Source organism: Chelonoidis abingdonii, chromosome 12 (genome assembly GCF_003597395.2).
Source record: "Chelonoidis abingdonii isolate Lonesome George chromosome 12, CheloAbing_2.0, whole genome shotgun sequence".
NCBI lineage: Eukaryota > Metazoa > Chordata > Testudines > Testudinidae > Chelonoidis > Chelonoidis abingdonii.
The window spans coordinates 7,951,276-7,969,815 of record NC_133780.1 but is presented as its reverse complement, the minus strand read 5'-3'; the positions used below and the strand labels follow the sequence as shown (position 1 = coordinate 7,969,815).

Below are 18,540 nucleotides of genomic sequence, written 5' to 3'. Positions count from 1 at the left end.
TACCAGGGGGAACATGCTGGATGAGCAGGTGCGCTGCAACTGCGGGGTCTATTTCAATTCCTCTCTTGTTTCACGCATCCGGGCAGAGTTCCTCTGGGCATCACATGCTGGCTCCCTAGTCAGCTTTGAGGCGCAGTGGGTGCTGTCCAGGATTCTCCTGGTGTTCCCCTCTGGATCCCTAGTTCTGAACCTATGACCCCTCCCCCCCACTTCCATCCCTGTAATCCCTTAGTTGTCCCCTGAACACAGTTGGGTCCCGGGGTCCAGTGGTTCCTCCCACAAGGCTTGGGGAGGCACCCGCCCGACTCCTGGAATTACCAATAAAAACAGCCCGAGCCATCCGAGCCGTCTGCCCAGGCTGTCCAGAGGAGGAACACAGTGAGCGGAGGGAACCTCTGGCAGGGGGAGGTGGAGGCACTCACCAGGCAGAGTGCAGGAAGTGGGGGGTCTCAAGGAAGGGGCCTGAAGCAGGGAGGTGAAGAGGCAGAGCGTAGGCAGGACAACCACAGCCTAGGCCTCCTCTGGCCTATTATACCTCTGCCTGTGCTCAGATCAGAGCTTCCAGGGGGCTGGGGCAGGTTTGTTTGTTTGTTTTGTGGTGGTGTTTTTTTGAGCTTCTCCCACTGACAGAGTTGCTGCCTGGTGGATACACTAGAGCAGCATTTCTCAGATTTGACCACCAGTGAGTTTTCTTGCTGCCAAAGCCTCCTGGGCTGTGATTGTGGGGGCATAAAGCAGCTGCCCCCTCCCTCGGGGCCGCCAGCAGGGGTTCAGCCCAGCCTTTTTCTGGAGCCACAAACACCAGAGTATCAGGCAGCCGGTGTGAGTTCCCATCTTGTCGGGGGTGGTGGGGCTCCAGTTTCCGGCTTCAGCCCTGGGGTGGCAGGTGGCAGGCTCCAGCCATGGAGCTTTGGGCTCTAGCCCCGGGCTCAACCCTCCCCTGCCTACCCATTGCTCCTGCCCCCTGCTGCCACTTCCAGCCCCAGGCTCCAGCCGTACAGCAGCAAGCTCTGGACCTCTGCTGCAGGGCTTTGGGCCCTGGGCTCAACCCGCCCCCTACATCCCCTCTGGTCCCCATTGCCACCCTACCCACTTCCCATCCCGAGCTTAATTTCCCACCCAGTTTGCTGAGTCTGTGTTAAGTGCTGTGAAAAGTGATATTTGTTAATCGCTTTTCGCTGCCTTCCAGCTCACTAGAAAGTCTGCTGCTGTGAAACGTGGTATTAACAAAGCGTACAAATGTCACTTTTCACAGAAGCAGACTTACTAGCTAGCAAGTCTTTTAAAAAAGAAATGCAGCCAAAAAAAGCAAAAGAAACAACAATTAATGACAAGACAAAAATAAGAGGGCTAGCTCAGTGGTTTGAGTATTGGCCTATTAAACTGCAGGGTTGTGAGCTCAATCCTTGAGGGGCCCACTTAAGAATCTTAGGCAAAAATCTGTCTGGGGATTGGTCCTGCTTTGAGCAGGGGATTGGACTAGATGACCTCCTGAGGTCCCTTCCATCTCTGATATTCTATAGAAGCACCTTATTTGTGTTTCTATTCTGTGTAGATCCAGTAAAGAATAGAGGCAACTGTACATTATATTTATTCTTGAGTTTGCAAAGAAAAAAAACCTACATAAATAAATTACAACAAATGGATATGTGCATATTTTTGTTTTTCCTAAAGTTAATTAAGTATTTTAGGAAAAAGTCTCATAGTGGCCATCAGGAAGAGTTGGTGGCTGAGCTCTGAGGCTACCAAAAACCCTGCCCTAGAGAGATTACAGTGGAGCTGCATCAGTAGCCATAGCCTAAGGGTGCTATCTAATATCTTGATCTGGTTTTGGCCTAGCAAAATGGGGCCCTGCACTTACCTCGGGGGCACTGGTCTGTTTGGGTGGGTGCATTTGATCAATTCTAACATTTAAGGGAAGTTTCTAGGTGGCCATCAGGAGAAGGTGGGTGATTTTGGTGACAATTGGAAAACGATGAGGGGAAAAGAGGGGACTATCCTGAGTGGGCAGAGCACTAGTTCCTGACCCAGAGCACCAGGAGTTTTGCTGCAGACATCCAGGTGCCGGAGGGGGAGCTGCAGTCAGTGCCCACAGGGGAGAACCAGCTGGGAGATGGGCAGAGCAGATCCCTGGGAGGGGGCATACATGAAGGGCTTTTACATAAAGCCCAGGGCTGGGTTCATCTGGACCTACAAGTAACGACAGAATTCAGTGCCACAACTCTGACAGCTCCATGACCCGAGCGAGCGAAGTAGAGCTGGGAGCCAGTGAGTGTGGGGTGGAGACAAGAGCCCAGCTCTGCCCAATTGCTCCCTGTGCCAGTCTGTTACCAGAGCGTCCCTGACTCGCCATCACCCCTGGAATCTCTGGAACAACCGGAGTCTCCTTAGAAACCCCCCTTCTCCCCCATCCCCGGGATCTGCACGTTTCCTTTCTGCCCCCACATTGATCCTGAGGCTTCTAGGCAGGGCACCTACATAGCGCTGGGGCAGGCGGCTCCAGCGCTCTGGGTTTATCGCTAGGACCCAGGAGCCGCTGGGTGGGAACAGCGGCCGGGCTCCCTGCGTCCCGGCAGTAGGAAGTGACTCGCAGCCGCTGCGGTGACTCTGGCTCCCAGGCTCGTGGCGAGATCCCCGAGCCCCGGCGGCTGGTGCTGGGTGCTGGGAGCCCGGAGCCCTGGCTGCAGCCGGGAGAGGGGAATCTCCAGCAGGGCCCTTCCCGCTGCTCCCCAGGAGCCTCTCCCAGGCCAGGGCAGAGCCCCCAGCCCGGCCCGGCCCCTGCCCCGGGGGGCCCCGCTCGGGGGGAAGGTGAGAGAGACCCGCCCCCCCTCCCGGGCTGCAGGGGGGGGTTTGGCCCCAGGCTGCTCCCAGCGGAGCTGGCTGCGATTCCCGCCTGGGGCCCGGGAAAGCTGCCGCCAGCCCCGGTGGGTGCGGGGCGGGGGGAGCCAGCCCGGGCCGTGCTGGGGGTGGGATAATAATACGGGGGGCGGGAGGGGGCTGAGGAGAGAACAGGGTGTGTGAGGTCGGGGGCAGGAGCGGTGGTTGCACTGAAGGGAGGATGGGGCGATGTAGGATGATCAGGGGGCAGAGGGGGAATTATGGGGCCGAGGGAAAGGAGGCTGGCGTGGAGGCGGGGTCTGGGAGGGAAAAGGGGGGATGTGGGGAGGGGAGGGTGGCGGTAGAGTGGCTGGGGAAGGGAGAGCCCTGGGGCAGGGATAAGGCGGAGGGGTGGGAGAGATACAAGGCAGCTTCCCAGCCCCATGGGGTAAGCAAGGTTGAGGGGGCTGCCCTGCCCAGCAGCTAGCGGGGATTTGTTCCCCTACAAATTGCCAAACCAGGGTGACCCTGTGTCCCGAATTGGGCGGAGTTCAAGTCCCGGTCCTGGGCCAAATGACTCTGGGACACCATTTCTCCTGGATTCCCGGTGCCAGGGCTCTGCACCTGCCGGAGGCTCAGGGGCAGCACCAGCCTGTTCTCCGGGGGTGGGGCAGTGATGGGCCTTAGCCGCTCCCCCTTTGCCATGACCCCTTGGCCAGCCAGAAGCTAGATCTGGGCCATAAGAACCCCCTGCGGGCTGGTGTGGTCTAGTACTGTGCTCTCCATAGCCATGTGGTACTGACAGTGTACGGAGCATGCTCAGTACATCTGTTGAAGCCACTGCCCTTCACCCTGCCCTTATTAGCTATAAAATTCTGCGGACTGCTATTTGCAAGGGTTAAAAAGGGGCAAAGGGGGCAAATCGGTGCAGGGAGGTGGCCAGGGTCTGAGCAGAGGGCAGAAATTGACTGGTCAGGGGGTCAAGCAGCTGGAGGCAGCATTAGGCTAAATGGGAAAATCAGGAATGGGGGGAGGAGGTGGAGTTAAGCCCAGAAGTGAGACGGTGGCAGAGGGCAAAACGCGGCACAGGCAGGGCAGGGGGGGTAACCAGTGATGAGCTGGAGCTGGTTCCCACCGGTTTTCAGGAACCAGTTAAATTTGGAAGCCCTTTTAGAACCGGTTGTCCCGTGAGGGACAACTGGTTTGAAAAGGACTTTTAAATTTATAAAAAGCCCCAGCAGCTCCCTACCCTTCCCCCGGCCCCAGCTCATCTCACTCCATCTCTGCCTCCTCCCCTGAACGCTTCCCCGGCTTCTCCTCCCCCTCCCCAGCTTCCCGTGAATCAGCTGTTCACGGGGGAAGCCTGGGAGGGCTGAGAAGGAAGCAGCGGCTTCCTGCAGGTGAGCTGGGGCAGGGCGGTGGGAGCGCGAGTGGGAAGAGGGCTCCAGGGGCTGCATGGCTCCGGCCTACCCCTGGACCCTGACTTCGACCCCGGCCGTGCGGCGCAGCTCCGGCCTGGCCCCCGGGCCCGGGCCCAACCTTAGCCAGGTGACACGGCTCTGGCCCGGCCCCGACCTCAGCCGGGCAGTGTGGCTCTGGCTGGCCTGTCCGGTCCGATCCAGGCATGCTCTTGCCTGCCCCTGGCCTGGGCCCGGCAGGCCGGCGGCACGGCTCCGGCCTGGCTCCAGTCCCGGCTGGCCAGGGCTCCAGCCCGGGCGGTCCCGGCAGAGCGCCATGGCCCCAGCAGAGTAGCTCCAGCCCAACCCCGCCCGGCCCCACCTCAGGCAGCACGGTAAGGGGCAGGAGCAGGAGGGGTGTGGATAGAGGCAAGGAGTTAGGGGGTGGTTATGTCGGGGTTCAGAGGGCAGGAAACAGGGGGACTGAATGGGCAGGGTCTTAGGGGCAGTCATGAAGAGCAGGGTTGATGCGGAGTGGTGGGGCAGGCAGGGTAGGGATTCCAGGGACAGTCAGGGGACAGAGAGAAGGGGTGGTTGGATGGGGCAAGGGTCCCGAGGTGCCATCAGGAATGAGAGGAGGGGTTGGATGGGGTGGCAGGTGGCAGTCAGGGACAGGGAAGGGGGGTGGATGGGGCAGGGATCCCGGGGGGAGGCTGTCAAGGAACGTGGGGGGTTGGATGGGGCCGGAGTCCTGGGGGGGGGGCACGACCCACTCGTGGGGTGAGGAGGAGGGAACCGGTTGTTAATATTTTGGCAGCTCATCTCTGGGGGTAACAGTTACCCCAGTGGGACTGATACTCTAATGTTTGCAAAAATGGTGGGGGGCAAAGGGACTTTTTTTATCTCCTCGCTCACAGACAGCACCTCTCAGCATGGGCTTCCCTGGGCTGAGTTCTTAAAGGCACAGGCATCCCAATGCCTAGACAATGCAGCTCCTCTTTGTCTGATCTAACCTATGTTATGGCTATGTCTACACTACAAAGTTCAAAGCGCTACAGTGGGTGCCAGTGCTCCTGGTAATCCACCTCGATGAAGGGATTATCTCCAAGCACTGGGAGCCAACCCTGTCCACACTAGCGCTTTAAATCACTCAAACTTGGTTGGGGGGCGGGGTGTGTGTGATTTTTCACACCCCATAGCCAGCAAGTTAGAGCACTTTAACTTGCCAGTGTAGATAATCCCTGATTTTTAATTCAGTGAAACATTTTACACATATCCCCTCAGAAAGAAAGAATCCCTTATCACTGCAGCTGATTGCACAGAGTCTCCGAGCAGTTTCCCAAGTTGTCTTATCTGCTGCTGGGATTCCCTGAATTTTTAAAATTATTTTTTTCTTCTCATTTTAGAGCTGACTGAATTTCTGGCCTAGTGTCAAAACTTTGTTTTGAGCCAATCCACCAATGGGGATTGCATTTCTGCAACTGTTATTTTGCCTCTCAGTCTAGCCCTTAGTGTTTTTCTCCATGCCATTGTGTACAGCTTGATTCTCAAATATTCAATAAAGGGAGTATACTATCTTCTATAGTGTTTTTCTCCCTGGAAAAAAAATCGATTGCAGAAAATTAGAACTGCTCTCTGTAGGAATTAGCTTCATCAGCTTGCGGTGTTGCAGGTAGCACATTCCTGCAGATTGCAGTTTCTTACATGACTTCGCTAAAAAAAGGACATCTGATGTAGCTAATTCAAGCAGCCTCATATGTAAAACCAAACTGCTAGCTTTCTTTAACAGGGTAACAAGCCTTGTGGATGGGGGAAAGCGCTCAACATGCGCTATCTTGCCTTTAGTAAGGTTTTTGATACTGTCTCTCATGACCTTCTCATAAACAACTATGGAAATGCAACCTAGATGTGTTGCAGGCACAGAGGCTGCCCAAGGCAAGCAACAGTGGTTCATGCCCAGAGTGCTTAGAGCCAATAAACACACCAGGTTGGAGAAGCAAGCAAAGTTTATCTGAGATCTCAAAGCGGTGCTGGGAGACTTGGTACGCCTCAGATCCAGCACACCCAATACAAGCAGGTTACCTTTTTTATATTCTACTTCAGCTAAGCTCTTCCCTTCTTCCCTCCCTCCCCTTTCCCCCCTCTAGCAGCTACATTAAGCAGTTCCATTAAACAGTTAAACAAGGCTGGCGACTACAGGTCTAGCTCGTTAGGCCCATTCTTTGAACTACTATCTTGTCTTGTTTTTTTGAGAGGTGTTATTTTACTCCCTTTTGCCAGAAGTATGCAGGCCTCATTATTTTTGCTTCGTACCAGTTTGAGCTGCATTGCAACTGATAACGGCTGTTACACCTGGCCTTTCCCATCTGCTGGCCTCTTAGGTCGATTAGAGTTCAAACATGGAGGGACTTTTGCTCACCTGAGGCCTAAAACAGGGAGACTCCATATCCTTATTGCCTTCCACTTTTCCAAGTCACTTAGGATTATGCTTAGTGACACCAACAGATGGAGCTAAAATAAGATGGGTGCAAAACTAGTTGGAAAACAGTTCTGACAGTAGTTATTAGTGATTCACAGGCTGAAAGGGCATAACGAGTGGGGTTCTCCAGGGATCAGTTCTGGATAAGTTTCTGTTCCAAATCTTAATCAATGATTGAGATAATGGCATACAGAGTACACTTACAAAGTTTGTGAATGATAACAAGTTGCACACATACAAAATGGGAAATGACTGCCTAGGAGGGGGTACCGCAGAAAGGGATCTGGGGGTCATAGTGGACCACAAGCTGAATATGAGTGAACAGTATAACGCTGCTGCAAAAGAAACAGAACATCACCCTGGGATGTCCGCTCTACTCTGCGCCGATTAGGCCTCAGCTGGACTATTGTGTTCAGTTCTGGGCACCACATTTCAGGAAAGATGTGGACAAATTGGAGAGAGTTCAGAGAAGAGAAAAAAGTATATGAGGTCTAGAAAACATGACCTATGAGGGAAGTAGTATCTTTTTACAAAAGCTGTTTCTTACAATCTATATGTATAAATAACTGCTACAGATAACAGATTTCTACACGTAGCAATTTCATATACATTATAGTGCAAGAAACTGCTACCTGTAGGCATTTGCTACATCAGGTAGCAGTTTACTCAATAACAGCTTCTTAAAATCCATTATGTATCAGTAACTGCTACCTGTAGCACATTCCTACGCGAAGCAGTTTAATACACTACAAGTCTCCTTTCAGGGCTGGTCTTAGGGAAAGTGGCACCCTGGGCAAACCTGAATTTTGGTTCCCCTGGCACCTGTGGGCATGGAGCACCCTCACTCCAATTGCCTCCCCACCCTCCCTTCACCCCTGAGCTGAGCCCCCTTTGTCCCTAATCCTTGTCCCCTCCTGCATGCTAACTCCTACATTGTGCCCCCTTCACCCCAACTCCTACCCCCTCCTGTGCCCCTAAATTCTGCATCTCCTTCCGGCACTCACGTGGGGAAACTGACCTGGATGCAGGGATGGAGCAGCTGGCAATGCTGCTTGCTTCCCCACTGGGAGCCTGCCAACTGAACAGTCTACTGCCCAGTCAGTGGTGCTCCAGTCCAGTCCAAAATCAGAGACCTGGTCACCTTAATTGGCAGTCCAGCCCCCTGCCAAGGGCAGGTGGAGGGTCCAGGGCTCCTTGCAGTGGCCTGGGCTCCCTGTACAAGTTTTACCACAGCCGGCTTCTGGTCGGGCCAGGGGGCAGGGCCTTGGGGGGGGGGGAGAGTTGGAGCAGGGGGGCCTTGGGGAGAGGAGGGGCGGGGCTCCTATCTGTGTCCCACTTTTGCCTTTAGAAAAGTTGGTCACTGAAAGATAGGGGTGGGCAGGAGATTTACCCAAAGGCCTGAGAATTTACCAGGTAAATGTCCACCCAGAATCCCCCCATACACACACCCAGTTTCCAATTTCATATTTGTGTTTAAAGACAATTTCCTTATTTTGGGGGGGTCTGAGTCCTGAGCTGAGAGCACTGAATGGGCTTGTCTGATTTCTGCGCAGGATTCGGTGTCCAACCAGAGTCACTGCAAGCCGCAAGGATTGGAATTGGGGTTTGGGTCGGGTTCAGTTGCAGTCGGTGTGTTCGGTTCCGGTTCAGTTACTGGGCGATCCCCAGAAGTGGGGAGAGGGGTAGGGAGTGAGCCCTGTGGCTTGCTTCAGTGGGGAACTGAATTTGGGGCATGGGGCCTGCCTCAGGTGGGGAAGTGGGGGGAGGAGCTGCCCCAAGGGGTGGGGGTGGGTGAGAGGAGGCCTGTCTAAGGGGAAGAAGAATTGAGTAGCCTTTTTCCTTGGCCTTGAAGAGTTAATGTTAACTTCTGGAACAGGGAGCCCCCACTTCTCTCCCCTCCCTCCCTGCTCCTGTTTGCTGCCCCGTTCTCTTCTACTGGGACAGGCCATTCTGGTAGCAATCACATGCCTGGGTGTTGTTTTGGTGTCTTGTTTTATAATGAGTGAGATCAGAGTAGGCTTTATTTTATATTGCCAGATATTGAGCTGAAAAATTGCTGAAACTTTATTTCAACTGGCAGCCATTTTTTTCCAAGTTCAATTGAGGTTCAGGTTCACGGAGTAAGAGGAAAACTGGTGGTTTAAGTCTGGTTCCAGTTCAGTTAAGCATATCAGTTCAACTTGGTTCTCTGGTTCTGTTCTGATGTGAATCCAGGTGGGCAAATGAAATCTGCAGCTGCTGAATTGTCCTCATAAGGAATTGGGGGGACTGGTTATTGCTAAGGCAGAGGAGGCTGTCTCTGTCTGTCTCTGTCTGCTCATGATTAAGGCTGCGAGTTTGTCAGGAGAGGTCATGGAAGCTAGAAGTTTAGGGAGGGAGATGTCACCACTTCTGAGAAGCCAGATAGGGAGCTTGGGAGCCCTGCCAATCCTGCCCCACAGCACCAGTGAGCGTCCTGGGCTGCTCCCACCTGAGCACCCCCAGACCACCCTCCTGAGCACCCGTGGAGCCCCCTGGGCCAACCCATGACCACCTGCATCCCCTGCACCATCCATGGCCTCCCCCACAAGCACCCACGGCACCCCCAAGGTTTTGTCCAGGGTATAGTACAAGTCATGGACAGGTCGCGAGCCATGAAGTTTTGTTTAAAGTCTGTGATCTGTCCATGAGTTTTACAAAAAATATCTGTGACTCTAAGGGAGCCGTACCCATGATATTACCGCTTGGGAGTTAATTGAGCTCCCTGGGTCAGTTGATGCTGCCTCCTGCAGTGTGATCTGGTGCCAAGAGTGAGCAGCTGCTGCTCCCCCAGCAGGGTCTGTACCAGGGACAGACCTTCATTACCCCCCTCTGTGTCCAACCCTGAGACAGGGGGCACTTTCTCTGGTGGGTGGAACCAGCCCTTGGGGCAGCCCCGGGCTCTGCCTACACCAGCCCCTGAGCCGGAGCCTGCAGGTGATGGGAGAGACCTGGGGGAAAGAGCTGGGGCCGGGCAGGACAGTGACTCTGCACAAAGGGCCCCTTTCAGGAACCTGCTGGTGAGTTTGTACCAGAGGGAGAGGGGCTTCCCCTGTGCCTGGGGGTCCCAGAGCTCCTGCCCCATGACACAGCCAGGCTCACCCTGGAGAGCAAACGCCCATGGGAACGGGACAGTCCCCAGTTCTCCCAGGCAGAGGGGGAGGAAGGAGACAGGAAGGGGAGGGGTGAGACAGAAAGGGGCAGCAGGAGCAAGAAGTGGGGAGGGAGGTTCCCAGTTCCCAGCCCTGCCTGGATCCATTCCCTGCATCACCCCTGGGCAGACTGATTCTCCTGGGAACAAGGGAAGGAGCTGACAGAGGAAAACCCAGTCCCAGCATTGCCCTGCCCTTGGGGCCAATATCAAGGGGAATCCCCCAAAGTGGCTCCTTTGGTTCTGCTCTTTTCAAGCATTTGTCTTAGTGACTCTGTCCCTGGGAGGGTTTAAAAGTGTCTCACGGGTTCAGTGCTGGTGGGACGGGACAGGTCAGTGTTGTAATAAAGTGGCTGAGGGTTTTCCCAGTGTGGCAGAGTCCACAGTGTCTGTCTGCAGGGAGAGAGCCTAGGGGGAATCGGGGTGTGAAATGGATTCAAGCCCCTTCTGAAATCTCCCTGTCCTTCTTGCCCCAACAGGCTGAGGAATCAGAGCCATGTTTCGCTCCAGATCGTCTTCCAGGGAACAAGGAAGGGAAATGGCTGTGATGGAGCCAGCTCAGGTAGGGGATTTTCAGGGAGCTGCAGGGGGGTTTGCTGTAGAGGGAGAGGGGCAGAAAACACACGGGGAAGCAGAGAGGGGACAGGGTGTGATAAATCTTCTGGGACACATTCAGTTTGGAGCCTGATTTTCTGAACAGGCCCATTGGCATGTGGGAAAGGAGGGAACATTCCCCCATTTCTCATACAGGAAACACCCCCTGGGCAGGGCTCGGAAAACTGACCAGACTCCCAGGGCTGGAGCCTGAACCCACTGGCCAGAGGCTGCTGTGAAATACGCAGAGAAGCTGTTGGGATTCCTGTCCCTGTCCCCGGCTCAGAGCTCTGCTTTCTGCATCAGCCTGTGGCTGGCAGGCGTGTGGGAAATGAGAAGACCCTGCCCTGCTCCATGTGCTGGGGGGACAAGGAGCTGTCACCTTCTCCCACCCCCTGAAGCCTCCTGGCTGCTCTGAGTAAGGTGGGGGTGGGATTCTGCTTTTCTGGGTCTCCTCCCCCGTTACTACTGGGATTGTGGCTGGGGCAGCAGCTGCTGAGTGGGGAACTCTTGTTGTTTCAGATTCCGGTGACCTTCGAGGAGGTGGCTGTGTATTTCACCCAGGGGCAGGGGGCTCTGCTGGACCCTGCTCAGAGAACCCTCTACAGGGACGTCATGAAGGAGAACTACGAGATGGTGACCTCGCTGGGTAAAGGATTTCTGTGCCCTCAGCTATTGGAAGCTGTGGAGTCTGTGTGTCTGAATCTGGTCAGGTTCTTCCCTGGTCAGATTGGAGGAGGAGGGTCACAGAGTCCATAGCTTCAGTTTGAGAGATACTTTCATCTCCATACCACATTCAAGGGAATCAGGGAGTGAGAAACCTAATGGACAGGCTAATTCATCCCCATCTCTCCAGCTGTTAAGGGGCCAGAACCAGGGTATTGTCCTGTCTGTATTATTTCTCCTTCACGCACCATTCACCTACCCTTTTGGGACTAGCTCCATCCGTGGGGAGGGCTCTAGGTTCTGCAGACTTGGAAATAGACAGAAGTTTAACACCGAAGCTGTGTGTGTGTCAGCAAGTCCCCCAGAGCATCTATCTTGAGACCTCCTAGTGAGGGGGTAACAATAAACTTGTGGCCTCAGATATCTGCTGCTCCCATAGGGTCTGAGTTACTACAGTCCCATGTAGGATCAGGTTAATCTCAGGGAATGTTCCTTGTGACAGATACTCCACCAATGCTCCATGTGTCCTGAGCTTGCCTGATTTCACTCCCTGAGCAGGATTTTCCATTCCCAAACCTGACCTGATTGCCCGGCTGGAACGAGGGGAAGAGCCGTGGGTCCCGGATCTTCAAGCCTCTAAGGAAAGGGGGAGCCCAAGAGGCACCCACACAGGTGAGGAGTCAGGGAAATTCAGACAGAACCATCTGTCAAGTGAAGGAAAAAGCTGGAACTCCCAAAATGTGCTGTGAGTGAGAGCCCTCAGTTCTGCCCCATCTCAGCCAGGTCAGGGCTGCAGTCAGCAGGTGTCGTAGCATCAAGGCAAATATCAGACACAGCTTCCCACCCATCCTGTTAACTGTCGGGAAAAGTCCTCCCTGACTTTCCTTCCCTGGGGGTGTTGGAGTGGAATGCGGTGGCAGAATCCAATGTTTCCATCTCCTCAACAGTCACTGTGTTGTGTTTTCCCTCTGTGCTGTTCCCCTTTCTGTCCTTTCTCCCCGGCACAGGCAGTGACTCCTGTCTGGATTCTCTCTCTCCCGGCAGGTGATAGGACGGTGAGTGAGAACAAGGAGGAGAATCAGCAGCAGGAAGGTCCTGAGCAAGTGGAACCGCATGAGAGGTTTTTGAGAAGAGCTGAAGGGAATTTTTCCCAGTGCTTGGAGCAGGGAAATAAGTGGGGAGATCGACATAGATCAGAGATGCAGTTGGGAAATTATCCCAGGAAGAAACTGAATGAATTCACTGAACATGGCGGAGGATGCAAGGATCCCAGGAAAACCACAGACCTGCAGACAAGTCACAATGAAGAGAAACCCTACAAATGCCTTGAGTGTGGGAAAAGATTTCATTTCAGTGCAAGCCTTCTTACACACTGGAGAACCCACACAGGAGAGAAGCCCTACGAATGCTTGGACTGTGGGAAGAGCTTCCGTGAGAAGTCAAACTTTATTACACACCAGAGACTGCACACCGGTGAGAGACCCTATAAATGCCTGGAATGTGGCAAAAGTTTTAATCACAGCTCAAATCTTATTGCACATCAGAGAACCCACACAGGAGAGAGACCCTATGAATGCCTTGAGTGTGGGAAAAGATTTAGTCAGAGCTCACAGCTTATGAAACATCACAGAACTCACACAGGAGAGAAGCCCTATAAATGCTCAGACTGTGGGAAAAGCTTCAGTAGAAAGCTATGTCTTACTGTACACCAGAGGCTGCACACAGGAGAGAAACCCCATAAATGCCTTGAGTGTGGGAAAAGTTTTAGTCAGAGGTCACATCTTAGGTCGCATCACAGAACTCACACAGGAGAGAAGCCCTATAAATGCTTAGACTGTGGGAAAAGCTTCAGCTGGAAGCAATGCCTTATTATACACCAGAGAGTGCACACGGGAGAGAGACCCTATATGTGCCTTGAGTGTGGGAAAAGCTTTAGCAAAAGTTCATCCCTTACTAAACATGGAAGAATTCACACAGGAGAAAAACCCTATAAATGCCTGGAGTGTGGAAAAAGTTTCAATGTGAAATCAACGCTTAATACACATCAGAAAACCCACACAGGAGAGAGACCCCATAAGTGCTTGGACTGTGGGAAAAGCTTCATTCTGAAGTCAAAACTTAGTGTACACCAGAGAGTGCACGCAGGAAAGAGACCATATTAATGCCTTGACTCTCGGAAAACTTTCATTAAGCACTCACACCTAATTAAGCATCAGAGAATTCACACATGCGACAAACCCTATAAACTCCTCAATTCTGGGAAAAGTTTCATTGACAGAATAAAACTTACTAGTCATCAGAGAATCCACATGAGAGAGATCCCATAAATGCTTGGACTGTGGGAAAAGCTTCATACACAAATCAAGACTTATTGTTCAGCAGGGAGTGAACATAGGAGAGAGACCCTGTAAATGCCTTGAGTTTGGGAAAACATTCAGTCGGTGCTTATACCTTACTAAGTATGGGAGAATCCATATTGGAGAGATGCACTATCAATGCCTTGACTTTGGGAAAAGCTTCAGTAAGAGCTCAGCACTGACCAAACATGAGAGAATCCAGAAAGGTGAGAGACCCTAGGAATAGCTTGACTGCAAGAAAAGATTCAGTTTGACTTCACACTTCAGTGACCCACACAACAGAGAGACCTTGAATGTGGTGGAAGCTTCATTTGGTGCTCCCGGAATATCAGGCATCCACAAATCCATACAGGGAAGAAACCTGAGAGGTTCTCAGTGTGGGATATAGACCAAGTGGAGCTAACATGTTGAACATCAGAGACTCCTCCACACAGACAGGAAATTCTTTGAGTGCCCTGACTGGGGCCGGCCATGGTCACAAACCCATTTCCTCGTTCCTGCACACATCAGGGATATTTGACTCTCAAGGTTCCAGCCGCCCAATGCTGTGGTGAGGACACAGCAGCAGTCGAACAGCTGCTGGTCAGTGACCCTCTGGCTCTGCCTGGTCTAAGCAAACCCCAGGCAGAGGAGGAGAAGCCCCGATCAGCCCCTCCTCCCTGCTGCAGCCCTGGCTGCTGAGCTGATGGGCCACAAGTCGGGGAAGGGAAAGAGAAAAACTCTTCCAGCCGCTCCCTCTGCCGGACTGAAGTCCGCCCCCCTTTTCCTCCCAGCCGGGATCCCCCTGCCCTGGAGATGAGGAGAAGGACACTTGAGCCAGGCCCCACCTTCACTCTACATACCTGTCCCCATCCCCATATCTTCCACCAGCCTCTGGGCTGAGCTCCTCACTTACCTTGGGCTGGTAACTCCTCCCCTCTCCAAGTCCTCCAGAGTGCTGGTCTCTGGGGGAACAAATGTTAAGACACAGACTAACACGGCTACCACTCTGAAACCTAAGCTTAGTTTGCGTGTTTTGTTTTATTTGCTTAGTAATCTGCTTTGGTCTGTTTGCTAGCCCTTAAAATCACTTAAAATTTACCTTTTGTAGTTAATAAACTTTACTTCTGGTTTATACAAAAACCCAGATTGTGCAGTTCATAACTGGGGGCATGGGGAGGGAGAAAGCTGTGCATATCTACCTCCACCTTATGGGAGTGAGCAAATTTCATGGCTTAGGCTATGTGGATTTCTATACAGCATAAGATAATATAATTTTGGGTTTACACTCCAGGGGTGTGTGCACAGGAGTGGTGGCCATTGCCCAAGCTGAGTTCTCCCACTGAGAGCTGATTGCAGACTCTGTGAGTCTACAGCTGGGTGTGTCCCTACTTGTGTGTGTGCTGGAAAGGGGCTTAAGAGCTGGTCTCAGCAACACAGAGTGAGGGAAACTCAGGCTGGTGAGATAGGCAGACTTAGTGGGACCCCAGCACATCCGGTGGCACCCCAAAAAGGGTCTAACCTGTCACACTTTGAAAGGGCAGTGTTTGCTCTTGCAAGCCAGAGAGCTGGGGCTGAGAACTGTGAACTCACTGCACGTGTCCCAGAGAGAGAGAGGAAATGTCCTGCAAGTGCTGGGTGAAGTCATCCTTGAACTCCGAAGGGCTGCCAATGATGCCCCAAGGGGACTGATGAGGAGAGGTGTCTTCCCATTACTGAGAAGAAGAGGCTGGGCAAATACTTCTCTCATGGACTGTGAGTTTTTCTACCAGATTTAAACTTGTTCCTCTTTCCCTGGGGCGCATGTGTGGTTGGAGCACCGATGTCCTGGGATGAGGCTGAAATACACTGTGCCAAGCTGGGTGTTGGAGGGGGGGGGGGTTGGGGAGGGTAGGGAATTTAGCTTTTATTTCTTGTTTTGAAAAGAATAAAGTTGAATTGTTTTAAATAAGGGTGGGGCGGGTGAATGGTCTTTAATGGTCTTTCTTTAATAGACTTGCTTTAAATAATGGACTTGTTTTAAATAATGTGTAAATAATGGTGGGGAAGGTGAATAGTCTTTAATGGACTCACTCAGACACTGTCTGGCTGTCACCCATTGACGCAGCTGGGGAAAAGGCTGGTATCGTTCTGGGGTGTATTAACGTGAGTGTTGAAGGTAAGTTTTGGGAGGTGATGTTGGCCAATCTAATCATTGCAAATTATGATTTCTAAGCAAAGTCTAAATGAGCTCTCCCTGACAGCTAGTGATGAGCTTAGTCTGAGGGGAAAAGGCTTCAGGACCAGATTGTATTTACATTCACACCTAATCTACTCAGGTATCTAGCAAACAGAGCTGTGTTGCCCAAGTGATAGATTTTGGCTGGGGTTGGGTTACAAATCACACGGGGGTGTAATGAAATGTTGTTATTCTGATTGTATGAGTAAAAGACAGTAGAACTGTACTTAGCCTGGGCTGACTGAGGGCATCGAGCGAGGGAGGGGACAGGTGTTTTGCTTGACAGTCTGTGTGAGTCACAGGTACTATTTGACTTGCCCCTCTCCACTGTTTAAAGACAGAGCTGATTAGGCTCCATAGAGAGTCTTTTGTTTTGTTAAGTGACCACTACAGCTGAAATCACTGATAATCAGGTCTAAGTGCTTAGACTTGCTGTGGGACAGTGCTTCTGTGGAAGAGACGGCCCAGCCTGCACTAGCTGCGAGGTTCCCCCACTGAGAGCTCAGCTGAAATCAGTGAGAGCTGGGTGGAACCTCAAGAGGCCAATTCGTAGAGGTCACAGTGGCAGGTGGCAGCAGAAGGTGACAGTGCAGGGCTATTGGCAACAGAGCGATGGAGTGAATGGTGGCAGAATGAACAACAGTGGCCAGAGCGAACAGTGAGCAGCTGGAGGAACGAGAAAGGTGCCTTCTTGCCCCCCACCTGGGAGGTGAACTCATGTGAAAGCACCTCTGAACTCTGAGTTTCCATTGACCAAGGACAACACCAGTGAGTGTTAATGAGGCTGTGTCATAAACAGATAGTTAAGGGTTAATGCCTCTTACCTGTAAAGGGTTAAGAAGTTCACCTAGCCTAGCTGACACCTGACCAGAGGAACCAATGCAGGAACAAGATGTTTCAAAAGGAAGGAGGGAAATTTTCCTTTGTTTAGAGTTTCAGTTTCAGCTGGAGTGAAAAAGATCAAGGAATCAGCCTCTTATCAGAGTAGTAAGTTTTAGTAAGGGATAAATAGGTTTATGTTTATTTTCTTTCTGTATTGTCTTTGTGCAGTTAGGGGAATTATCAAATTGGGTATTATTGTGTGTATTAAGGTTTTTGCCCAGGGGAACATCCTGTGTTTTAAATCTGTTGTCTGTGAGGTCAGCTGTATGCTGTCTCCCAGAGGTTTTCTTCTCTTTAATTATAAGCCTTCTTTTGAGGAACCTGAATTGATTTTTCCTTATTTTAAGATCCAAGGGGATTGGATCTGGACTCACCAGGAATTGGTGGGGGAAAGGAGGGAAGATGGTTAAATTCTCCTTGTTTTAAGATCCAAGGGATTTGGATCAGTGTTCACTAGGGACTTGGTGGAGGAATCTCTCAAGGCTATCCAGAGAGGGGAAGGTTTTGGGGGGAAAGAGAGTGTTCCAGGTACACAGAAATCTGGATGGTGGCAGTGAGACCAGATCTAAGCTGGTAATTAAGCTTAGAAGTGTTCGTGCAGGTCCCCACATCTGTACCCTAAAGTTCAGAGTGGGGGTGAAACCTATGACAGGCTGTTAAGAATGCTGGAGAAACAACACACTTCATGCGAACAGACATGGCTGTGGCATCATACTTTCTATTTAAGCAAGAGATACTACAAATTGGAGGCCAATGTTAAGTGCATTGTCACTTGTTCATCCTGAAGTTGAACACTGGTTCCACACAAGACCAACAAATGCTCACTATCTTTCTGCAAGAAACTCAGCTGACTGGCTAGACGCATGTGGTGGAAAAGTGAAAGATTCAACAGTTGAAAAAGTGAAGAACTCTCACCACATTCAAGAAAACTGTATGCATGGCTGATGAATGCACCGATGCAAATGCGCATCAAGTATTAAGTTATTGTGTACGTTACCTTGATGTAGTGGTAGGCTAGCAGATGCATTTCTAGATGTTCAAGTTATAGAAGACACATCGGCTGCATCTGTGACAACCTATATCTTAGAAGAGTTAAATGCTTGTCAATTGGACCCAAAACAGATGGCTGTTTGTGCATTTGATGGAGCCACAAACTTCTCTGGAAAAAATGGTGGAGTACAAGCCTTGCTCAGAGAAAAGTTTAACCCTAATCTCTCCAATACACACTGCAGAGGCCATCTACTCTAACTAGCACAAGTACAAGCTGCAGACTCTTCAAAAGACATTTATAAAGCTATAAATACAAAGTCTTCATTACATTCTTTTTTCAGCAAGAGTCCAAAAAGACTGAATATCTTGGAAAATATAGAAGATACACTGGGACTGAAGTTCAAATTAATCCAAACAAGGAAAACCCTCTGGCTTTCTCATGCGCGATCCTTGGCTGTTGTCTTAAAATTACTCCAGCCGTTATTACTGGTTTTGGAAAGTATCTACCACAATGGGATGGATCTAAGTAGAGAGGCGGGTGGATTACTTTTGCTCTACATTCAGAGAAGACAATCACCATTCTCTCTCTTGTAAGTCTACTGTTAAAGCCACTTGGGTCATTAAACAATGCCATCCGCAGGCAGATCTATACAAACAGTAGCAGATCTTTGTGTCCAGCATAAGAAGCTACGTTTGTGATCATAATCACGAGAGATCATTGAAAAAGTAACTGGAAGAAGCAAATACTTCAGTCCAGAAGTTGACTAATGAAGGATTTTATTGAATCCTTAAGTGAAGAGGACAACAAGTGTTTGTTAAGACAACTGAAAAAGTACACAGACTTGATTCTTAAAAATCCACAACAGTGACTTCTGGATTCTACTCAACCTTACATTGCTTTACAGATCCCTGTCCTATAAAATACCAACAATTGAGTGGAGTGAGGCTATCATAGCTTCCTACTCAGTTGAACCTTAGCGTCATAAACTGAG

The 18,540-nt window shown here is 51.3% G+C and overlaps 2 protein-coding genes across 5 annotated transcripts in view; one reads left to right on the top strand and one right to left on the bottom strand.

The window, feature by feature from the left end:
• LOC116827228 (uncharacterized) overlaps positions 1-18,540 on the bottom strand; it is a 423,640-nt gene that overhangs the window by 326,264 nt on the left and 78,836 nt on the right. The gene's annotated exons all lie outside the window — the stretch shown is intronic.
• Positions 2,575-18,540, top strand: part of LOC142047641 (zinc finger protein 547-like) — a 206,375-nt gene continuing 190,409 nt past the window's right edge. The window contains exons 1-5 of one of the 2 annotated variants that reach the window (XM_075071638.1): positions 2,575-2,808; positions 10,342-10,424; positions 10,979-11,105; positions 11,681-11,794; positions 12,167-14,601. In XM_075071638.1, the coding sequence (XP_074927739.1) occupies positions 10,359-10,424; positions 10,979-11,105; positions 11,681-11,794; positions 12,167-13,284 (1,425 nt within the window). In that variant the 5' untranslated portion in view covers positions 2,575-2,808; positions 10,342-10,358 and the 3' untranslated portion in view covers positions 13,285-14,601. Of the gene's footprint in view, positions 2,809-10,341; positions 10,425-10,978; positions 11,106-11,680; positions 11,795-12,166; positions 14,602-18,540 lie in introns of those variants that run through there. The other variant, XM_075071639.1, reaches the window with a different exon arrangement.